Source organism: Ascaphus truei, chromosome 19 (genome assembly GCF_040206685.1).
Source record: "Ascaphus truei isolate aAscTru1 chromosome 19, aAscTru1.hap1, whole genome shotgun sequence".
NCBI lineage: Eukaryota > Metazoa > Chordata > Amphibia > Anura > Ascaphidae > Ascaphus > Ascaphus truei.
Window position 1 is genome coordinate 11,892,809 of NC_134501.1, and position 18,731 is coordinate 11,911,539.

The 18,731-nt window shown below is 47.8% G+C and overlaps 1 protein-coding gene across 3 annotated transcripts in view; it reads left to right on the plus strand.

The window, feature by feature from the left end:
• Positions 1-13,577, plus strand: part of VAC14 (VAC14 component of PIKFYVE complex) — a 76,163-nt gene extending 62,586 nt beyond the window's left edge. For 2 of the 3 annotated variants that reach the window (XM_075576579.1, XM_075576580.1), the window contains exons 15-19: positions 2,448-2,622; positions 3,990-4,108; positions 4,554-4,633; positions 6,749-6,899; positions 11,866-13,577. In XM_075576579.1, coding sequence (XP_075432694.1) covers positions 2,448-2,622; positions 3,990-4,108; positions 4,554-4,633; positions 6,749-6,899; positions 11,866-12,028 — 688 coding nt within the window. In that variant the 3' untranslated portion in view covers positions 12,029-13,577. The remainder of the gene's footprint in view (positions 1-2,447; positions 2,623-3,989; positions 4,109-4,553; positions 4,634-6,748; positions 6,900-11,865) is intronic. The other variant, XM_075576581.1, reaches the window with a different exon arrangement.
• Positions 13,578-18,731: the final 5,154 nt, after the last annotated feature.

The window sequence follows — 18,731 nt, forward strand, 5'->3', positions numbered from 1 at the left end:
CTGAGCTCCCATTTTCTGTTCCTCTCTGTCTCCTTCTCCCCATAGTGCCCCTTACCCATAGTGTCCCTTACCCATAGTGCCCCTTACCTGGCTTTTCCTCTCCCAGGTTTCACTATCTCCGTCTCCTCCTTGCTCCCTGCGTGTATTGAATCCTCCTCTTTATCTCTCTCATGCAATCCCTCTCCCTCCATTTCTCCTTCTTCCCCTCTGGATTTATCTCCATAACCCTCCAGCTTCATATTCCGCTGTCTCTTTTCATCGCTCTCATCTTTTTGTTCCCATTTAGCTCTCTCTCCTTCTCCTCGTCACGTTTCCCCCTCTCCAGTAATTCACACAGAACCAATGTTGTCATAGATGTGCCAGTTGCTAGATCTCTTGGGCGACATAACTCAACTCCTGCGGTGCCCTTTGTGCATGAACACTTTCCTCCCTGGCTCTGCCACGCGGTCCTTTCTAGCTCCTTTGGGTTTTCCCAGTTACCATGGCAACTTGTCGTTCTTGAATGCTTGCAGGCGGCGTTCTCGTCACATGACCACCTCTGTCGCTCTCATTTCATTATCCTACCTGTCGTCCCCCCCCCCCCCCTTGCTTCATGCCTGGAGAACTGCTCGCCCCCCACCTCAAACGCCCTCTTATCTTTTCCTGTGTTAACGCTCCCTGTTTTAATCGCTCTGTCGCTTTTACATCATACATCATACATCAGATTGACACCAAAATGAAAAGGAAAGAATGGAAGGGTGGGGGAACAGACAGGACGGGGCGTAGGCAAAGGGGATGGGGTGGGGGGAATACGGCACCACAATGGTACTTGTCAAATGTGTCTTGGTACATTCAAATAAAGACATTGCTTCCATTGTTCACAAAGCTTCAGAAAAGTCTCCTATCCTTCTTTTAGGTCTATGGAAGGTGTGATTTATAGAACCAAATTTCCATCTTACACAAAAAAATGTCGCAGTCCGAACTCGCCAAATTCTATTATTCCCATCACGACAAAAGGGGTTTCCAAATGTGAAGGGCCGTTTTGAAGTTGCGTTGGCGCGTTTTGTTGCAGCACTTCCCAGCATCCTTCAGGGTTATTTATTTTTTATTTTTTAAGATGTTAAAGTCAAATTTGGAATTGTGACAAAATATTTGGGGGGGAAAAATTATGCTGAAATACAGGTACGTTTCCCGGCTGTAATAACAATGAAAAATAACAGCACCTGATCAGAAAAAAACAATCTAATTAAAGGCTAAAGAATGTTTTCTTTGCTAATTCTGTTGGGGTTTTTTTTTTTTTTGCAGTTTAAATACATTTTGCAGCTGCGTGACACTGAAACATAATCCCCTAAAAATAAGTATTAAATATGACTCCGTAAGCAACATTTATATTAAGTAGGTAAACGTATCCGCAGGCATGTCTGGTATGGAAAAGATTTAAGTAAAGTGGTTAAATTATGATCTGTAAGCATGGAAGAGTTTTGGCTGCAGCTTTGTGCTGGCGTATTTGGGCTCCGATAATGAGGGGGTTTATAGGTTTTATAGCTTTATAGTGAAAGTGTTGGAGGAGCAGCTCAAAGCTGGGGGTCAATTTTGTTTTTAAACTTGGTGTAAGTGGCTTCTTCTAAAAAGATTAAATCACCGTCAAAAAAAAACGGACTTGTTTGTATGTTGTAGAAAATAATGACGGTATTCATCGTTTCTTGTCACACTTTAATCGATCACTTACTTGTGTTTTTATGTTGGACGAATGAAGGCAACATACTGGAAATACTTTGCAAACAAAAGACGGGGCAAAACTAATCATTTGCCTGAAACGTTTTGAGTTCTGACACCAAAAGATATTATGTAAAGATTGTAAAAACCCACAATGATGGAAATGTTTAGAAAAAAGATGTTTTTAATCATTTCAAAATACTCGTCCATTTTTAAAAAAAAAGTAGCTGCTGATCACCTCTATGTAGCCTATTAAACACAGCGCTGGGCTTGGTTCTGTTCTGTCCGAGGCAATACGGCCTCCCTTCGGGATGCTCTGATAGAGCCTGTCCCCTAATTATCTTTTTAATATGAAGGGGATTACGTTATTAATCTGTAGCTTTATTTTGGGAGTTAAGTGACACTTTAATTTGAAACCTGGTGCCCTACAGCAGGGGTACTCAGACTGAGCCACTCATTTGAGCCATCTGTGCTGAAGCTGGGATATCCTTTAAAACCTGACCTGTTGGAGGGGTTCTTGAAGACGGGAGTTGAGCACTTCCTGCTCTACAGGCTTCTTTAGCTGCAAAGGAGTTGAGATGCTCTGCAGTGATCCTCTGCAGGATTCCCCAGTAGGACAGAACACACACACTTCTGAAAGGGAACAGGGTTCATTGGACTTGGGCAGGGAAGGTAGTAATACTGTTGAGTACTTTGTATCTGTGTTGCATGTAGGCAGTGTGTGTTATCCCCCTCTCTGCGACTCTCCCCAGGCAGCTCTGCCTCCTCCTGAATGCTGAGAACATTTTCCACTCCATGGCGGACATCCTGCTGAGGGAGGAGGATTTAAAGTTTGCCTCCACCATGGTGCAGAATCTGAACAGCATCCTGCTGACCTCATCTGAGCTCTTCCAGCTACGCAGTCAGCTCAAGGATTTACAGACGCCTGTATGTACCTCTGTATAACACCCATAGCATGTAGACCTAGTATTTGTATCTCTATATAACAGTACATAATTATTTCTGTCTATATATAACATCCATATGCTGCAGACCCCAGTATGTACCTTTTTCTAACATCAGGCAGACATCTTTACAAGCCAACACCCTGCAGATCATTACATACATGAACGTCTCAGTGAGACACTTACCCTGCAGATCATTACGTACATGAACAACGTCTCAGTGAGACACTTACCCTGCAGATCATTACGTACATGAACAACGTCTCAGTGAGACACTTACCCTGCAGATCATTACATACATGAACAACGTCTCAGTGAGACACTTACCCTGCAGATCATTACATACATGAACAACGTCTCAGTGAGACACTTACCCTGCAGATCATTACATACATGAACAACGTCTCAGTGAGACACTTACCCTGCAGATCATTACATACATGAACGTCTCAGTGAGACGCGTACCCTGCAGATCATTACATACATGAACAACGTCTCAGTGAGACGCGTACCCTGCAGATCATTACATACATGAACGTCTCAGTGAGACACTTACCCTGCAGACCTGTGTATGTAGCTCATTATAATATAGTCTGTTTTCTAATAACTAAAGTTCATGCTAACCACCAAGCTTACCTCTCAATACTATCCATCCATATCCTTCAGTTCCTACGTGCACTTGTCGGTAACACACATATCTTCCTTACTTCTGGCTTAAAGGTTCAATCCATGGTAGCTGACCCAGAAACAACACTTTGTAAATAATCTAACAATGTAATGGTTTCCCTTAAACAAATGTAACAGTGCTAAAAGCAAATATTTGCCTGCTTTACAGTCTTTGGAAAGTAAGCATGATTTTCTCTTCTTCGGGGGGCCTCTGAATGGAGGATGTCAGTTGAGTGTTCCCTCCACCCCGTTTCCCACCCTTTTATGAGAGAGCCAATAAAGATAAGGAGAGCGGGAGAGAGCGGGGGGGGGGGGGGGGAGGGGGGAAAGCGAGAGTGGGGGTCTGGATGTGCAAACTCTTATTGAACACACATCAGACAAAAGGGAGCAGCCAGAGGAAATCAACCCTATCGCAAGTCTTAGTTCACCGTGTTTACAAACCCACTCTAAAATAATAATTACAAATACGTATTGGTGGGCAAAAGGCATCAATCCCAGAGATTTAACTCCTAAAATAAAAGTATACCTCTGTATATCACTCTTACCCCCATACCTGCTGTGACTTCCCCTCTTGCTGTCTGTGCTGTACCTTTTGTATAGCACTTACATATATTGTCCCTGTCCCATCATTAGCTTTTGTGTAACACCCCTGTTCCTGTGTCTGTTGTCTCTGTCCCATCTCAGGAGAGCCACAGCCTGTTCTGCTGTCTCTACCGCTCCTGGTGTCACAACCCCGTGGCCACCGTGTCCCTCTGCTTCCTCACGCAGAACTACAAGCACGCGTACCACCTCATCCAGAAGTTGTATCCTTCTGCCGCCCTGCACATGTACACGGAGATGGGGGAGCGTGGGGGGACCCTGCTTTCAGCCCAGGGATGCATCCACATAGTGGGAAGGGGATGGGGGTGTTCTGAAGGACTTGTTTAACCCTTTCGCTACCCGATGGGCCAGTAAGGCACCTCTAGCAGCAGAAGGGTTAAAGGTTGCTGGAAGTGATCTGCATTGATGAACGCACCAGTTACTTGGCACTGAGCCTGTGAGGTGATATGTGTCCCGTACGCTGCACGGAGAGGCCAGGAATGCACTGCAAAGCATTGTGTCGCTGGCTTCCCTGGTAGGGGAGGGTGGTAAGTGGGTTCGTGTTGTCACACTGGCGGCTGGAGGTGTGGGAAGGCTGGGTGGCGTGGGTGCCGGGTGACGCAGCTCTGCCATCGCGTCTCTGTGCTGCTCCTTGACATCTTTGCTCAGCGGAGACCTGGAGGTGACCCTGGATTTCCTCACTGAAGTAGACAAGCTGGTGCAGCTGATAGAGTGCCCCATCTTCACATGTAAGTGTGTGTAGGCCTACAGAACATCACCTAACGTGCCCCATCTTCACATGTAAGCTTGTGTAGGCCTACAGAACATCACCTAACGTGCCCCATCTTCACATGTAAGCTTGTGTAGGCCTACAGAACATCACCTAACGTGCCCCATCTTCACATGTAAGCGTGTGTAGGCCTACAGAACATCACCTAACGTGCCCCATCTTCACATGTAAGCGTGTGTAGGCCTACAGAACATCACCTAGTGTGCCCCCATCTTCACATGTAAGCGTGTGTAGGCCTACAGAACATCACCTAACGTGCCCCATCTTCACATGTAAGCGTGTGTAGGCCTACAGAACATCACCTAACGTGCCCCATCTTCACATGTAAGCGTGTGTAGGCCTACAGAACATCACCTAACGTGCCCCATCTTCACATGTAAGCGTGTGTAGGCCTACAGAACATCACCTAACGTGCCCCATCTTCACATGTAAGCGTGTGTAGGCCTACAGAACATCACCTAACGTGCCCCATCTTCACATGTAAGCGTGTGTAGGCCTACAGAACCTCACCTAACGTGCCCCATCTTCACATGTAAGCGTGTGTAGGCCTACAGAACCTCACCTAGCGTGCCCCATCTTCACATGTAAGCGTGTGTAGGCCTACAGAACATCACCTAGCGTGCCCCATCTTCACATGTAAGCGCGTGTAGGCCTACAGAACATCACCTAACGTGCCCCATCTTCACATGTAAGCGTGTGTAGGCCTACAGAACATCACCTAACGTGCCCCATCTTCACATGTAATCGTGTGTAGGCCTACAGAACATCACCTAACGTGCCCCATCTTCACATGTAAGCGTGTGTAGGCCTACAGAACATCACCTAACGTGCCCCATCTTCACATGTAAGCGTGTGTAGGCCTACAGAACCTCACCTAACGTGCCCCATCTTCACATGTAAGCGTGTGTAGGCCTACAGAACCTCACCTAGCGTGCCCCATCTTCACATGTAAGCGTGTGTAGGCCTACAGAACATCACCTAGCGTGCCCCATCTTCACATGTAAGCGCGTGTAGGCCTACAGAACATCACCTAACGTGCCCCATCTTCACATGTAATCGTGTGTAGGCCTACAGAACATCACCTAACGTGCCCCATCTTCACATGTAAGCGTGTGTAGGCCTACAGAACATCACCTAACGTGCCCCATCTTCACATGTAATCGTGTGTAGGCCTACAGAACATCACCTAACGTGCCCCATCTTCACATGTAAGCGTGTGTAGGCCTACAGAACATCACCTAACGTGCCCCATCTTCACATGTAAGCGTGTGTAGGCCTACAGAACATCACCTAACGTGCCCCATCTTCACATGTAAGCGTGTGTAGGCCTACAGAACATCACCTAACGCCCAGGACCAGAACACCTGGCCTCTTCCTGATACTCCTATAGAGCATCACTAGTGTGTATATCTGTACAAAGATCCTCCTTTGTGCATATGTCTATGAGCATGTGTGTTACACTACTTTGTGTGTCAGAATGTCAATCATTTCTGCGTGTAAATGTTGGTAATCCCCTCTGTTTGAATGTCTGGAATTGTATGTAGCTCTGATATCTCCGTGTGTGTGTGTGTGTGTGTGTGTGTGTGTGTGTGTGTGTGTGTGTGTGTGTGTGTGTGTTAGCAGTTTTGTGTGTGTGTTCATAATCTCTGTACATGTGAATGTTAGGAATTGTGTAAGTGTGTGACTGTCCATAATCTCCTGTGTGTGTGTGTATGTATGGTGCGACACTCGTCTGGTCTGGTCTGTGTGCTAGTCGGGGCTCTCCTCCACATGGCTGTGTCTTTCTCTGTACACGTATGTATGTCCTGACTCCGCTCTCTCCAGCGCTGCGGGTGGGAAATAGAGCAGAAGAGATGGGAGTTGGCTTGCACGGCCTGCGGTAGCACAGGGCACACTGGGAGTTATTCAGAGCACCATTCACACGGGGTAACAGAGTAGGGTATATATTGTATATGGCCCCTGCTTGCCTATAAGGTGGTACACTGTGAGTCACTTATAGCAACATGTACATAGGAGGTAACGGCAGGGCATAGCGTACCCACACACCCCTCTCTGACTGTACCTTTCATTGCAGATCTCCGGCTGCAGCTGCTGGATGTGGAGGGCCACCCCTACCTGATCAGAGCATTGTACGGGCTGCTCATGCTCCTGCCACAGAGCAGCGCCTTCCAGCTGCTGTCACACCGCCTTCAATGTGTCCCCAATCCTCAGCTCATGCGATCAGCGTAAGTCACAGCCGCATACTCGTAGCGTACAGGGGAGCTCACTTATCCATACCAGCGCTAATCACTACAGGCCTCCCCGAAAGGATTAACCCCCCCCCCCCCTGCTGTCCGAGGGGGCAGCGACGGGGTTAAAGCAACTGCAGTAACAGGGGTCGGGTGTCCAGCAGTGATGTTCTCACCACCCACCTGACCTCTACAAACCCCATTGTTTCCCCGTCCAGTCACATAATCTGAATGTCAAGTGGCACATTTGCCTTGGTCCTTTGCTGGTAATTGGCTGCTCTGGCAGCGAAGGGAGTATGGTCCATGTTTACTAAGCGGTGCTATTCTACAAGGCACCGTTCTGCGCTGAAAGACACCTTCGGGCATATTGAAGTGAATGGGCCATAAACTGTCTGCTGGCGACGGAAGGAAAGGGATCTTTACAGTAACGGCAGTTAACATGTGGAACTCATTACCCATGGAGACTGTGATGGCAGATACAATAGATCTGATCAAAAAAAGTTGGACATCTTTTTTTTAGAAAGGATAGGTATACAGGGATATACCAAATAACTAAACATGGGAAGGATGTTGATCCAGGGAGAAATCTGATTGCAAATATTTGGAGTCAGGAAGGCATTTATTACCCCCCTTATGAGATATCATTAGATGATATGTCACTGGGGTTTTGTGTTTGCCTTCCTCTGGATCAATATACTGTAAGTACAGATATAGGATAACGTATCTGTCGTCTAAATTTAGCATAAATTGAACTTGATGGGTGCATATCTTTTTTTCAACATAATCTACTATGTAACAATGTAGAATATACCACTGGTTTGTGGGCCCTACACCGGCACCCTAATCATACCCCATAAGTGCCAAGGACCCAAATATGTCCCAAGGGTCCTTTGTCCAGTTCTGTCTTAACTCTTCCTTAGTCAAAAGGGAGTTGCAACACATGCCCCCGCGGCAGCAAAGGGGTTAATACATTTTGCGGTCAGCGTTTCAGGATTGGTAGATGTTAGTTTGCCAATGCCCTATTGTCACCTCTATGGCAGGACTCCCTGACAGAGCCCCCACCCCCTCTAATACCCTGCCCTTGTGTGCTTGGCTCTCGCTGTCCTGCCCATGTTGGCATCGGAGGCGGAAAATTCACTTCTGGGGTCTCCATAGAAACGTGGTGGGAGAGAGGGGGGCACTGGGAGGGGGTTCAGCGATGCAGGGAAAGGCTAGGAAGTTCACTCCCCCACCCCCAAACCGCTGGCGGCGTGTAAAGGGCTGTGAGATTGTGTGAGCAGCTGGCTGTGTATATGACGGAGCTATATACATACAGATCACTGCCAAGGAGATGTGGGTTTATATCACATGTAAATGGGCATATGGAGGGTATCTGATGGGGAGTCACTGTATAAAGCGGGGGTTCTCAACTCCTGTCCTCGACCCCCCCCGCCCCCCAACAGGTCAGAATATCCCTGCTTCAGCACAGGTGGCTCAATCAGTGGCTCAGTCAAAGGAAGGGATATCCAGACCTGTTGGGGGGTCTTGAGGACTGAAGTTGAGAACCCCTGATATAAAGCAACTGTGCATTGTTTAAATGGGGAGTCCAATGTAGGTTAAAAAAAATTCACCCTTTTAGTGCAATTGACTTGTTTTTTTTTTTGTTTTTTTTTTAAGAACGATAATCACCTTTTTCGCTTCTTCATTTTCACGATATTCCTGCATATATTATCTGACTGCTGATAGCAGAATTGCATTTTTCTGTGAGTTGGCCTTCAGTAGAAGGTGGCACCCTGCCCACGGCGTGCTGTTTTCCCTTTAGGTTTGTGGTTTCTCATAGCTTACATGTGCTTTGTTTTTTTACCCAGCTGCTTGTCACTAGGACGGTCAGAGCCAGGAGTTCTGTTCTGCAGCTTCTATTCGTTCTTCAGCATTCAGCAGCTGCGGCACTAATGACAGAATGATCCCAGGCGTAAAGTTTTGATGATCGGCTTGTGAATTTTTTTTTATATTCGAAGGGGGTTTTATCATTATTTGTGTTGTATATACACTTTATCTCACAAGTTTATGCTCCCTCTCTGCATCTCTCATTTTAAACATAACTGTTTTAACTCTGACTGCCACAGCACCTGAGTGCAACAGCCACACCGGCTATCTCGTGCAGCACCCAGAGGGTTAAAGTACCGCGAGAAACTTTTTGCAGCAACTCTTACATTTTAACTTTCTTAAAGCAGCGGTCCAAGCTGCCCTTTCCCCCTCCCCTTTAATATTTGCATCAATACAATCCACACAATGATAAATAATTAGCTAAGTTTCTGATCGATTCGTTCTCCTGTGATCGATGGGCCAAGATTGGGCTCAGGGGTTCACTAAATGGCTGTCAGTGCAGCAGAAGAGGACCAAATATCCAAAGTTCTGTGGGGCAGATCATGTGACCAGGCAGTCACTAGATACAATTGGTGCACTGCTAGAGAGAGGGCAGGGCTCAACAAGGGGTGTGCCAGAGCATGTTTCAGAAGAGGAAGGGGATGTGACTTTGTAAATGGTTGCTATAGAAACAAAAAATGCTTGTAACATTATAATACATAAAAATGTAATTCAGAATTGTTTTTAAAAAAATGCTACAGGTATTTTCTCATAGTACAGAACTGATTTATTAAACCACACACACAGGCTATTGCTTGGTCTGCAGCTTTAACCCTGCGTTATAGCTCAGTCCCGATCACGGCGACATTTGACCTGCTGTATTATTTCCTCGTTTAGGTATTGCCTATAACAGGAGTGGTCAACTCCAGTCTTCAAAGGTCGCCAGCAGGTCAGATTTTCAAGATATCCGTCGTTGACCAAGCCACAGATTGAGCCACCTGTGCTGAAGCAGGGACTGATTGAGCCACCTGTGCTGAAGCAGGGACTGATTGAGCCACCTGTGGTGAAGCAGGGATATCCTGAAAACCTGACCTGTTGGTGGCCCGTGAGGACTGGAGTTGGCCACTCCCGGCCTATAATGAGAGGTAGATGCTGTGTATTCTGATATTGGATAATATGCTTCTGTAATTAGGCTTAGTCTATGGGGCATTTGGACTTACATTTGACAAAGCAGTTAAACGCACCTTATTATGGGATCATCATTACAGATGGCAGCGATGTCCTATTGTGGACTGGGCGCTGACTTCATTTTAACAGCAACAAATGTTACGAAGTGAGACTGAAGCTTTCAACCGAGACAATAAATAAAATCTCAATTCTCCAGGGGGGGTGGGGGGGAGGTTTGAGAAGCTGCCCCGAAACACACAAGGGTTTTGACTTGAACCTCTCACGCGACCTCATATTGGCCGAGCAGTTTATCCCACGTCTTAAAATAGCTATTTATGACCGATCACTAATTTGCAAAAGCAGCCACATTATTTCCTCAGCTGAGTATGATCTGCTGCCAAGGGCCATATGCTTTATGTCCTGTCCGTGTAAGGATTTAGGGCTGTGTGCCAAGTTCTTGGATGCATCTTCTTAACCCCTTTGTTACCGGAGCGACCTTCAACATGTTACAAAGCAATAGCGTGCGGGTCCGTCCCGCAGCAAAGGGGCTAAGTTATACGCCCACCATGACCGTGATTGCAGTGGTGTTATGCTCTCGTTGTGTTAAGACTGCGCTATTAAAACTGCAGTGCCATCGTCTGAGCTGCTGTTAGAGACAGTGTCGGCGGCACATTGTGGTAATCTAGTATGTATCGGAGGTCGGCAAAGGTAAAGCCACAGGCAATATATAACTGGGTTGCGGGCTGCAAGTGTCCAGTCTGCCCTCAGACTAACGGGCCCTGGTAGTATACTGTATGGGCTGGTCAAGAGGTAGGGAAGGGGGCATCCACACCCTAGGTCAGATCTGTTGTGCCACCAATGAAAAGTGACTTGGGCATTCTGCATTGCTGCCTTTAAGGCTACTGGGCAGCCCGTACTGTTATCACTGGCTCTTCTTTGACTCTGGTGTGGCGCAGCTATCTGTCACTGCTTTGTGAAGCCCCCTTGTTGTGGGTGTTCTGCCTCTCCGCTTTGTATCTCTGTTCCCAGTCCCCCTCGGAGCTGTCAGACTGACTGTGACCTAGTTTATGCGAGATGTAGAATAACCAGGAAAAGGATCCAAGTGGGAGGTGGCTGTGCATCTCTGGGACAGATGAGCAAAATATGACATATATCGCTGCTGCTTTTAAGGCAGAGCACAGTGTAATAAGGTGGTATTTACTTCGTGAAAGGGACACCTGTATACAGCAGGAGTAGCGTTCCCAGTAGCTGTGTATCCTACAGTGAGTGATCGCTCTGCCCCCGTCTCATTGCCGCGTGCACAGCTGGCCCTGGCTTTCCATCTTCCAGTGGCAGAGACAAACCTGTGTGTGTTGCAGCTAGCAGAGCCGTTTCAGAGAGCGCGTCTGAGCTGTGCCACGCTATCTTCTCTCCACAGGAAGGATATCCCTTGCTTCTTGGGCCTGGGAAGGGGGTTGGGATCAGCACCTGTGCTTTAGTATTAACACATGCCAAAGTCTCACCCTTTCATCTTCTCCCTCAATCTGCAGCCCACACATTCTGCCCATAACCCTTCCCTGCAAATTACCGAACACATTGCAGGACCCTACAGTCTTACACCCCCCAAATGCATAAAGCTGCACCCACGTTTTCCAAAGCAGTTTGAGCCACTGTAAGGTGAAAAGCACTCGCTCAGGAAGCATAATGTGTTTTGTATTATATTGTTGTAATGTAAGATTTGTGACCACAGGGTGGTCTCTGCATCATCATATTAATAACACTAATTGTTTTCATTTACTGTGGTCTGTTGCTAATCTTTATGGTTTATTCTAACCATTTGGCAAATAATTATTTGGGTCTGAAACGCATTGCAGAGCAAAACACCTGCGTTCTCTACATGAATAAGTGGGGCTTTGCGATGTGCGCCAGCCCTGCGCACAGCATCACTTGTCCCCCTTCCCATCCTCCCTAGGGACACGCAGCCGGCAGCCTCGGGCCCCCTGAAAGAAAATCCGGAGAGCATCGACTATGCAGAGTTGCTGCAGCACTTTGAGAAAGTACAGAACCAGCACCTGGAAATCCGGCACCAGCGATCAGGAGCCGGGGAGCTGCTGGACCGAAGGCTGGGGCAGTGACACCCGTATACCTCCCTCCAATGGAACCTGGGGCGTGAGTGGATTGGGGCTTCCCCCCGGCTCCTAAACACGCAGACACGTCCATCCTGGCCAGGTCTAAAACTGCAATGCTTGGGCTAAGCCCATGTTTAAATGTGCCGTTCCACTCTAGATCAAAATGAACTGAAGACGTGTGTGCAATGGGTTACATCTTGGGGATTGATGGGTTACATCTTGGGGATTGATGTGTTAAAACTTGGACAACTTCATGTTTTTTTTTATGATTTGAATTAAAACCATCTTGCAAATGTAACATTTTCAAAGGGCAGAGAAATGTAATGCAGTTTTGTTTATTGTACCCCAATGATATACGTACTCAAATGTGTATATATATATATACGCCCTCCCTTTCAGAGAAAATGGCAAGTGGGGGCAGGATGGAGAAGACGGCCGTAACGAGGGCTACACATCCCTCCCTAAATTTCATGTTACAAGGTTTATATTTCCAGGATCATTTTCAAATACTTATCTGCCGCTTTCATTTAAGGGCAAAGTGTAACTTTAATACATGTGTCGCCTTAATTAGTTCAGTTTGGTCATACGGTGTGTGGAACTGCATCTTTAATATATGCATTCAGACTTTTACATTAACCATCCCAATGTCCGAGCCTCCACTGGACGGGCATGTCCGAGCGATCAGTCAGGTGGCAGCTTAATGCGGAGTGAAGTCCGGGGGGATCGGAGTGACTGTTCCATCCGTGTGAGAGTCCGTTATACAGCAGATCAATATGGAGTGGGTGGTAAAAAGGGACAGCGCTATTTGTTGCAGCAAAGAGTTGCTTGGGGGTAGAGCAGGGATGGCCAACTCCAGTCCTCACGGGCCATCAGCAGGTCGTGTTTTCAGTATATCCCTGATTCAGCATAGGTGGCCCAGATGAAGATTGCTCGCGCCCCCCTACCTTGCTTTCTGGCGGGGGGGGGGAGAATCGTCATGTGACATCATGCCATGACCCCCACTGCTTTGCCTTGGTGATGCGTTGCAGAGGCCTCACGCGATTCCCCGGCATTTAATTTAAATGCCTCGGGGAAGTGCGCGGGGCCTCTGTAACCGCCTGCGCCCCCCCCCCAGAAAAATCTCGCGCCCACCAGTTTGCGCAACGCTGGCTTTAGAGAACACAGATCGGAAAACATCTACTGCCTTACATCTGCTGGAGGTACGTGCAGTGTCCCACCCCCCAATAGCCTTTAACTCTCCTAAAACCAGAACCCCCCGCTGTCAGAAACAAACCCTCCTGTTATTACTGGGAGACAAGGAAGCTGTCAGAATGATTATGGAAGTGGCAAGGCGAATGTTCGAAGAACATTTAAATCACTGTTTACAAATGTGTCGGGGGAGGCTGCAGATATACAGTGCAGAGATACTTTGCATTAATATATAGAGCACTGCTGGGGTGAGCTGTGCAATGTGTTGCTGGTGCCTGCAGAAGAATAGTTAGTGGACCAATCAGCAAGGAGAAAATATTCAATTTTTATAATGTAACAAGGAATTAAAGGATTTCCTCCTTAATAATGGTGTTTTGTTAGTTTATTTTTTTCTCACCAGCAAAATGAATGTAGGTTTTGACGGTAACAGATTTAGGGGTTCCCCTTTATATCACCACAGTTCCTGTCATTCTTTATAAACCTTTCCAATCCATGCGACAATACTCACAGACAAACCGGAGCTGCCTGGGAGTGGAAAGGCTGCACAGGAGGACTGGGCAAGCTGCATGGCTATCCAGCCAATGGTGTAGACCAGAGCCGCAATCAAAACCATCCCCCATAGATCAAAATAAATCACTAGGCCAGATGTAGGGGTTAAATTTACCCTCTGGCGGTGCTAACACCCCAATATGATATACGAACACAAAAAGAAAAAGAGGGTTTGTTGAAAGTACAAAATGGATTTTATTAGCAATACAAAACACAAAAATAATATTAAAATATACCTAAACACATACTAAATGAACACTGCTAAACCAAAGATAACACAATAAAAATGTAGAGACCCACAATATGCAACATGCAAAATACATAGGTATGATAATGCAAATCCAGGGGAAAATAATTTCCCCTGGAAATGTAATGGAGATCGGCCGATCAGCAACACATGATAATACAAATGACTGAAAAAAAACAATATCTACACAAACCCAAGTAAACACAGAAAAAAGAGCAACAATAAAAATATAATAAATGAATACCCTAGATGCTGTGTAGCCAGAAGGTGGTGGCTAAACCCTGGCAGTTATAATAAAGAGCCAGAGAAAGACAGAAAATAAATGTCTAAAATATGCAGAGGTGGGGTCCCCTCAAAGTCTGAAATATGCAGAGGTGGGGTCCCCTCAAAGTCTGAAATATGCAGAGGTGGGGTCCCCTCAAAGACTAAAATGGAAACAATGAGTCAGCAGAGAAAACAAGGGAGAAAAACATGAGAGAATAACTCCCTAATGCCACAGCTAGGTGTAACTGATATAAGCTGTGGCAGACAAAAATGACAGTGTCCCAAAGGCTACCGTGGAGCAAGGAAATGTCCAGATACTTGCTACAGTATGACGCTGCACCAGACACCCAGAGGAGAAGGGGAGTCCAAGACAGAGGTAAGTAAGAGGCAATGCAAGCCCCCGGCATCCCGCGCACTGTTAGCATCAGGCAGCAATCATACAGCAGTCACAGAGACCGGACAGAACAGCATCAGCAGTAAAGCTCCAAACAAGGAGATGGTCAGCACGGTGCAGCGGTGGGACACAGGAAAGCGAGTGGTATAGATACTCCAACGGCCGTTTCGCCGTAGGGCTTCTACCGGGATGTCTGGTGCAGCGTCATAGCAAGTATCTGGACATTTCCTTGCTCCACGGTAGTCTTTGGGACACTGTCATTTTTGTCTGCCACAGCTTATATCAGTTACAGCTAGCTGTGGCATTAGGGAGTTATTTTCTCATGTTTTTCTCTGCTGACTCATTGTTTCCATTTTAGTCTTTGAGGGGACCCCACCTCTGCATATTTTAGACATTTATTTTCTGTCTTTCTCTGGCTCTTTATTATAACTGCCAGGGTTTAGCCACCACCTTCTGGCTACACAGCATCTAGGGTATTCATTTATTATATTTTCATTGTTGCTCTTTTTTCTGTGTTTACTTGGGTTTGTGTAGATATTGTTTTTTCCCAGTCATTTGTATTATCATGTGTTGCTGATCGGCCGATCTCCATTACATTTCCAGGGGAAATTATTTTCCCCTGGATTTGCATTATCATACCTATGTATTTTGCATGTTGCATATTTTGGGTCTCTACATTTTTATTGTGTTATCTTTGGTTCAGCAGTGTTCATTTAGTATGTGTTTAGGTATATTTTAATATTATTTTTGTGTTTTGTATTGCTAATAAAATCCATTTTGTACTTTCACTTATATTTGTGTGCTTTCAACAAACCCTCTTTTTCTTTTTGTGTTCGTGTGTATATATATATATATATATGTACGTACGTACGTACATACACGCTCCTAAAGTGTGCACCCCTCGCCTCTGTGTTTGTGTGTCATCTATGGGCGTATGGTGTAAAGTGACCCCAAACTAGTGCCTCGCCTAGGACCATGTACGACCTAAATCAAGCTCTGCATGTAGTTTATATTCAACATAGGGTTAACTAACGTGCGAAGAAACCTGCAATGCAGCATTACAGCAGCAGTGCTACTTTCTGGCCACTTGTTAGCAGTGACTGACCAGGTGGAACCGCTGCCTGAGAGCTGAGACACCAAGGCCCATATCTGGGCCCTAGAAGAAACCGTGCGGCCTTCTCCATAAAGGTTCTTTCCAGCGCTGGCAGGTTTATGGAATAGTAACTCGGTGTATGGGCCACAGAACCAAAAGTGATTCTACCTCTCGTCGGCTCAAGGCTGGACCTTTAAACACAAAATAATGGCTATCAATCAATATTTGTTTTTTTTTAAACAAATTGAATGAGTGCACTGCGACAATTTCTCGCCTCAAATCATTCGTGGCCTGTGTTTCTCTCATTCATGTTCTTACGTGTGCATGTTATTGTTTGTATGGTGTGTGTGTCATGTTCTTACGTGTGCACTACATGTTATTGTTTGTATGGTGTGCGTCATGTTCTTACGTGTGCACTACATGTTATTGTTTGTATGGTGTGTGTGTCATGTTCTTACAGATGAATGCATTAATTGTTTGCATCTACTTGATACAAGATAAAAACCTGGACAACTTTGACGCATTTCTGGTGCACAGAAGTGGCACATGCTGGCCATTTTTAATATATATATATATATATATATATATATATATATATATATATATATATATAATATTTGCTTATGTGCTCCACCGAAAGCATCCTAACACAATCCCCAGCGTCATATTATTCATGTTGAAAAAAGCAACACGTGCCTAAAAACACGTCCCAATCGCTTATGTATGTTGGCACACCAAGACACAAGAATTACATGTGACGCTTTGTCAGCACTTATATTTGGAGGTTGGCGACCCCTCCTCCCTGGATTTAAGCTCGCCCAGACCCCTTTTACACAGCAGGCCTTGTGATGCTCCTGTGAATAACCAGTTTATGACTTCTTCCTCCATCAGAGCGGTAAAGAGAATGTTTGCAGGCAGTGTTAGGACTTGCAGGGGAGGGGGCACCGTGGCATGGTTTGCAGGCAGTGTTAGGACTTGCAGGGGAGGGGACACCGTGGCATGGTTTGCAGGCAGTGTTAGGACTTGCAGGGGAGGGGGCACCGTGGCATGGTTTGCAGGCAGTGTTAGGACTTGCAGGGGAGGGGGCACCGTGGCATGGTTTGCAGGCAGTGTTAGGACTTGCAGGGGAGGGGGCACCGTGGCATGGTTTGCAGGCAGTGTTAGGACTTGCAGGGGAGGGGGCACCGTGGCATGGTTTGCAGGCAGTGTTAGGACTTGCAGGGGAGGGGGCACCGTGGCATGGTTTGCAGGCAGTGTTAGGACTTGCAGGGGAGGGGGCACCGTGGCATGGTTTGCAGGCAGTGTTAGGACTTGCAGGGGAGGGGGCACCGTGGCATGGTTTGCAGGCAGTGTTAGGACTTGCAGGGGAGGGGGCACCGTGGCATGGTTTGCAGGCAGTGTTAGGACTTGCAGGGGAGGGGGCACCGTGGCATGGTTTGCAGGCAGTGTTAGGACTTGCAGGGGAGGGGGCACCGTGGCATGGTTTGCAGGCAGTGTTAGGACTTGCAGGGGAGGGGGCACCGTGGCATGGTTTGCAGGCAGTGTTAGGACTTGCAGGGGAGGGGGCACCGTGGCATGGTTTGCAGGCAGTGTTAGGACTTGCAGGGGAGGGGGCACCGTGGCATGGTTTGCAGGCAGTGTTAGGACTTGCAGGGGAGGGGGCACCGTGGCATGGTTTGCAGGCAGTGTTAGGACTTGCAGGGGAGGGGGCACCGTGGCATGGTTTGCAGGCAGTGTTAGGACTTGCAGGGGAGGGGGCACCGTGGCATGGTTTGCAGGCAGTGTTAGGACTTGCAGGGGAGGGGGCACCGTGGCATGGTTTGCAGGCAGTGTTAGGACTTGCAGGGGAGGGGGCACCGTGGCATGGTTTGCAGGCAGTGTTAGGACTTGCAGGGGAGGGGGCACCGTGGCATGGTTTGCAGGCAGTGTTAGGACTTGCAGGGGAGGGGGCACCGTGGCATGGTTTGCAGGCAGTGTTAGGACTTGCAGGGGAGGGGGCACCGTGGCATGGTTTGCAGGCAGTGTTAGGACTTGCAGGGGAGGGGGCACCGTGGCATGGTTTGCAGGCAGTGTTAGGACTTGCAGGGGAGGGGGCACCGTGGCATGGTTTGCAGGCAGTGTTAGGACTTGCAGGGGAGGGGGCACCGTGGCATGCTTTGCAGGCAGTGTTAGGACTTGCAGGGGAGGGGGCACCGTGGCATGGTTTGCAGGCAGTGTTAGGACTTGCAGGGGAGGGGGCACCGTGGCATGGTTTGCAGGCAGTGTTAGGACTTGCAGGGGAGGGGGCACCGTGGCATGGTTTGCAGGCAGTGTTAGGACTTGCAGGGGAGGGGGCACCGTGGCATGGTTTGCAGGCAGTGTTAGGACTTGCAGGGGAGGGGGCACCGTGGCATGGTTTGCAGGCAGTGTTAGGACTTGCAGGGGAGGGGGCACCGTGGCATGGTTTGCAGGCAGTGTTAGGACTTGCAGGGGAGGGGGCACCGTGGCATGGTTTGCAGGCAGTGTTAGGACTTGCAGGGGAGGGGGCACCGTGGCATGGTTTGCAGGCAGTGTTAGGACTTGCAGGGGAGGGGGCACCGTGGCATGGTTTGCAGGCAGTGTTAGGACTTGCAGGGGAGGGGGCACCGTGGCATGGTTTGCAGGCAGTGTTAGGACTTGCAGGGGAGGGGGCACCGTGTCATGGTTTGCAGGCAGTGTTAGGACTTGCAGGGGAGGGGGCACCGTGGCATGGTTTGCAGGCAGTGTTAGGACTTGCAGGGGAGGGGGCACCGTGTCATGGTTTGCAGGCAGTGTTAGGACTTGCAGGGGAGGGGGCACCGTGGCATGGTTTGCAGGCAGTGTTAGGACTTGCAGGGGAGGGGGCACCGTGGCATGGTTTGCAGGCAGTGTTAGGACTTGCAGGGGAGGGGGCACCGTGGCATGGTTTGCAGGCAGTGTTAGGACTTGCAGGGGAGGGGGCACCGTGGCATGGTTT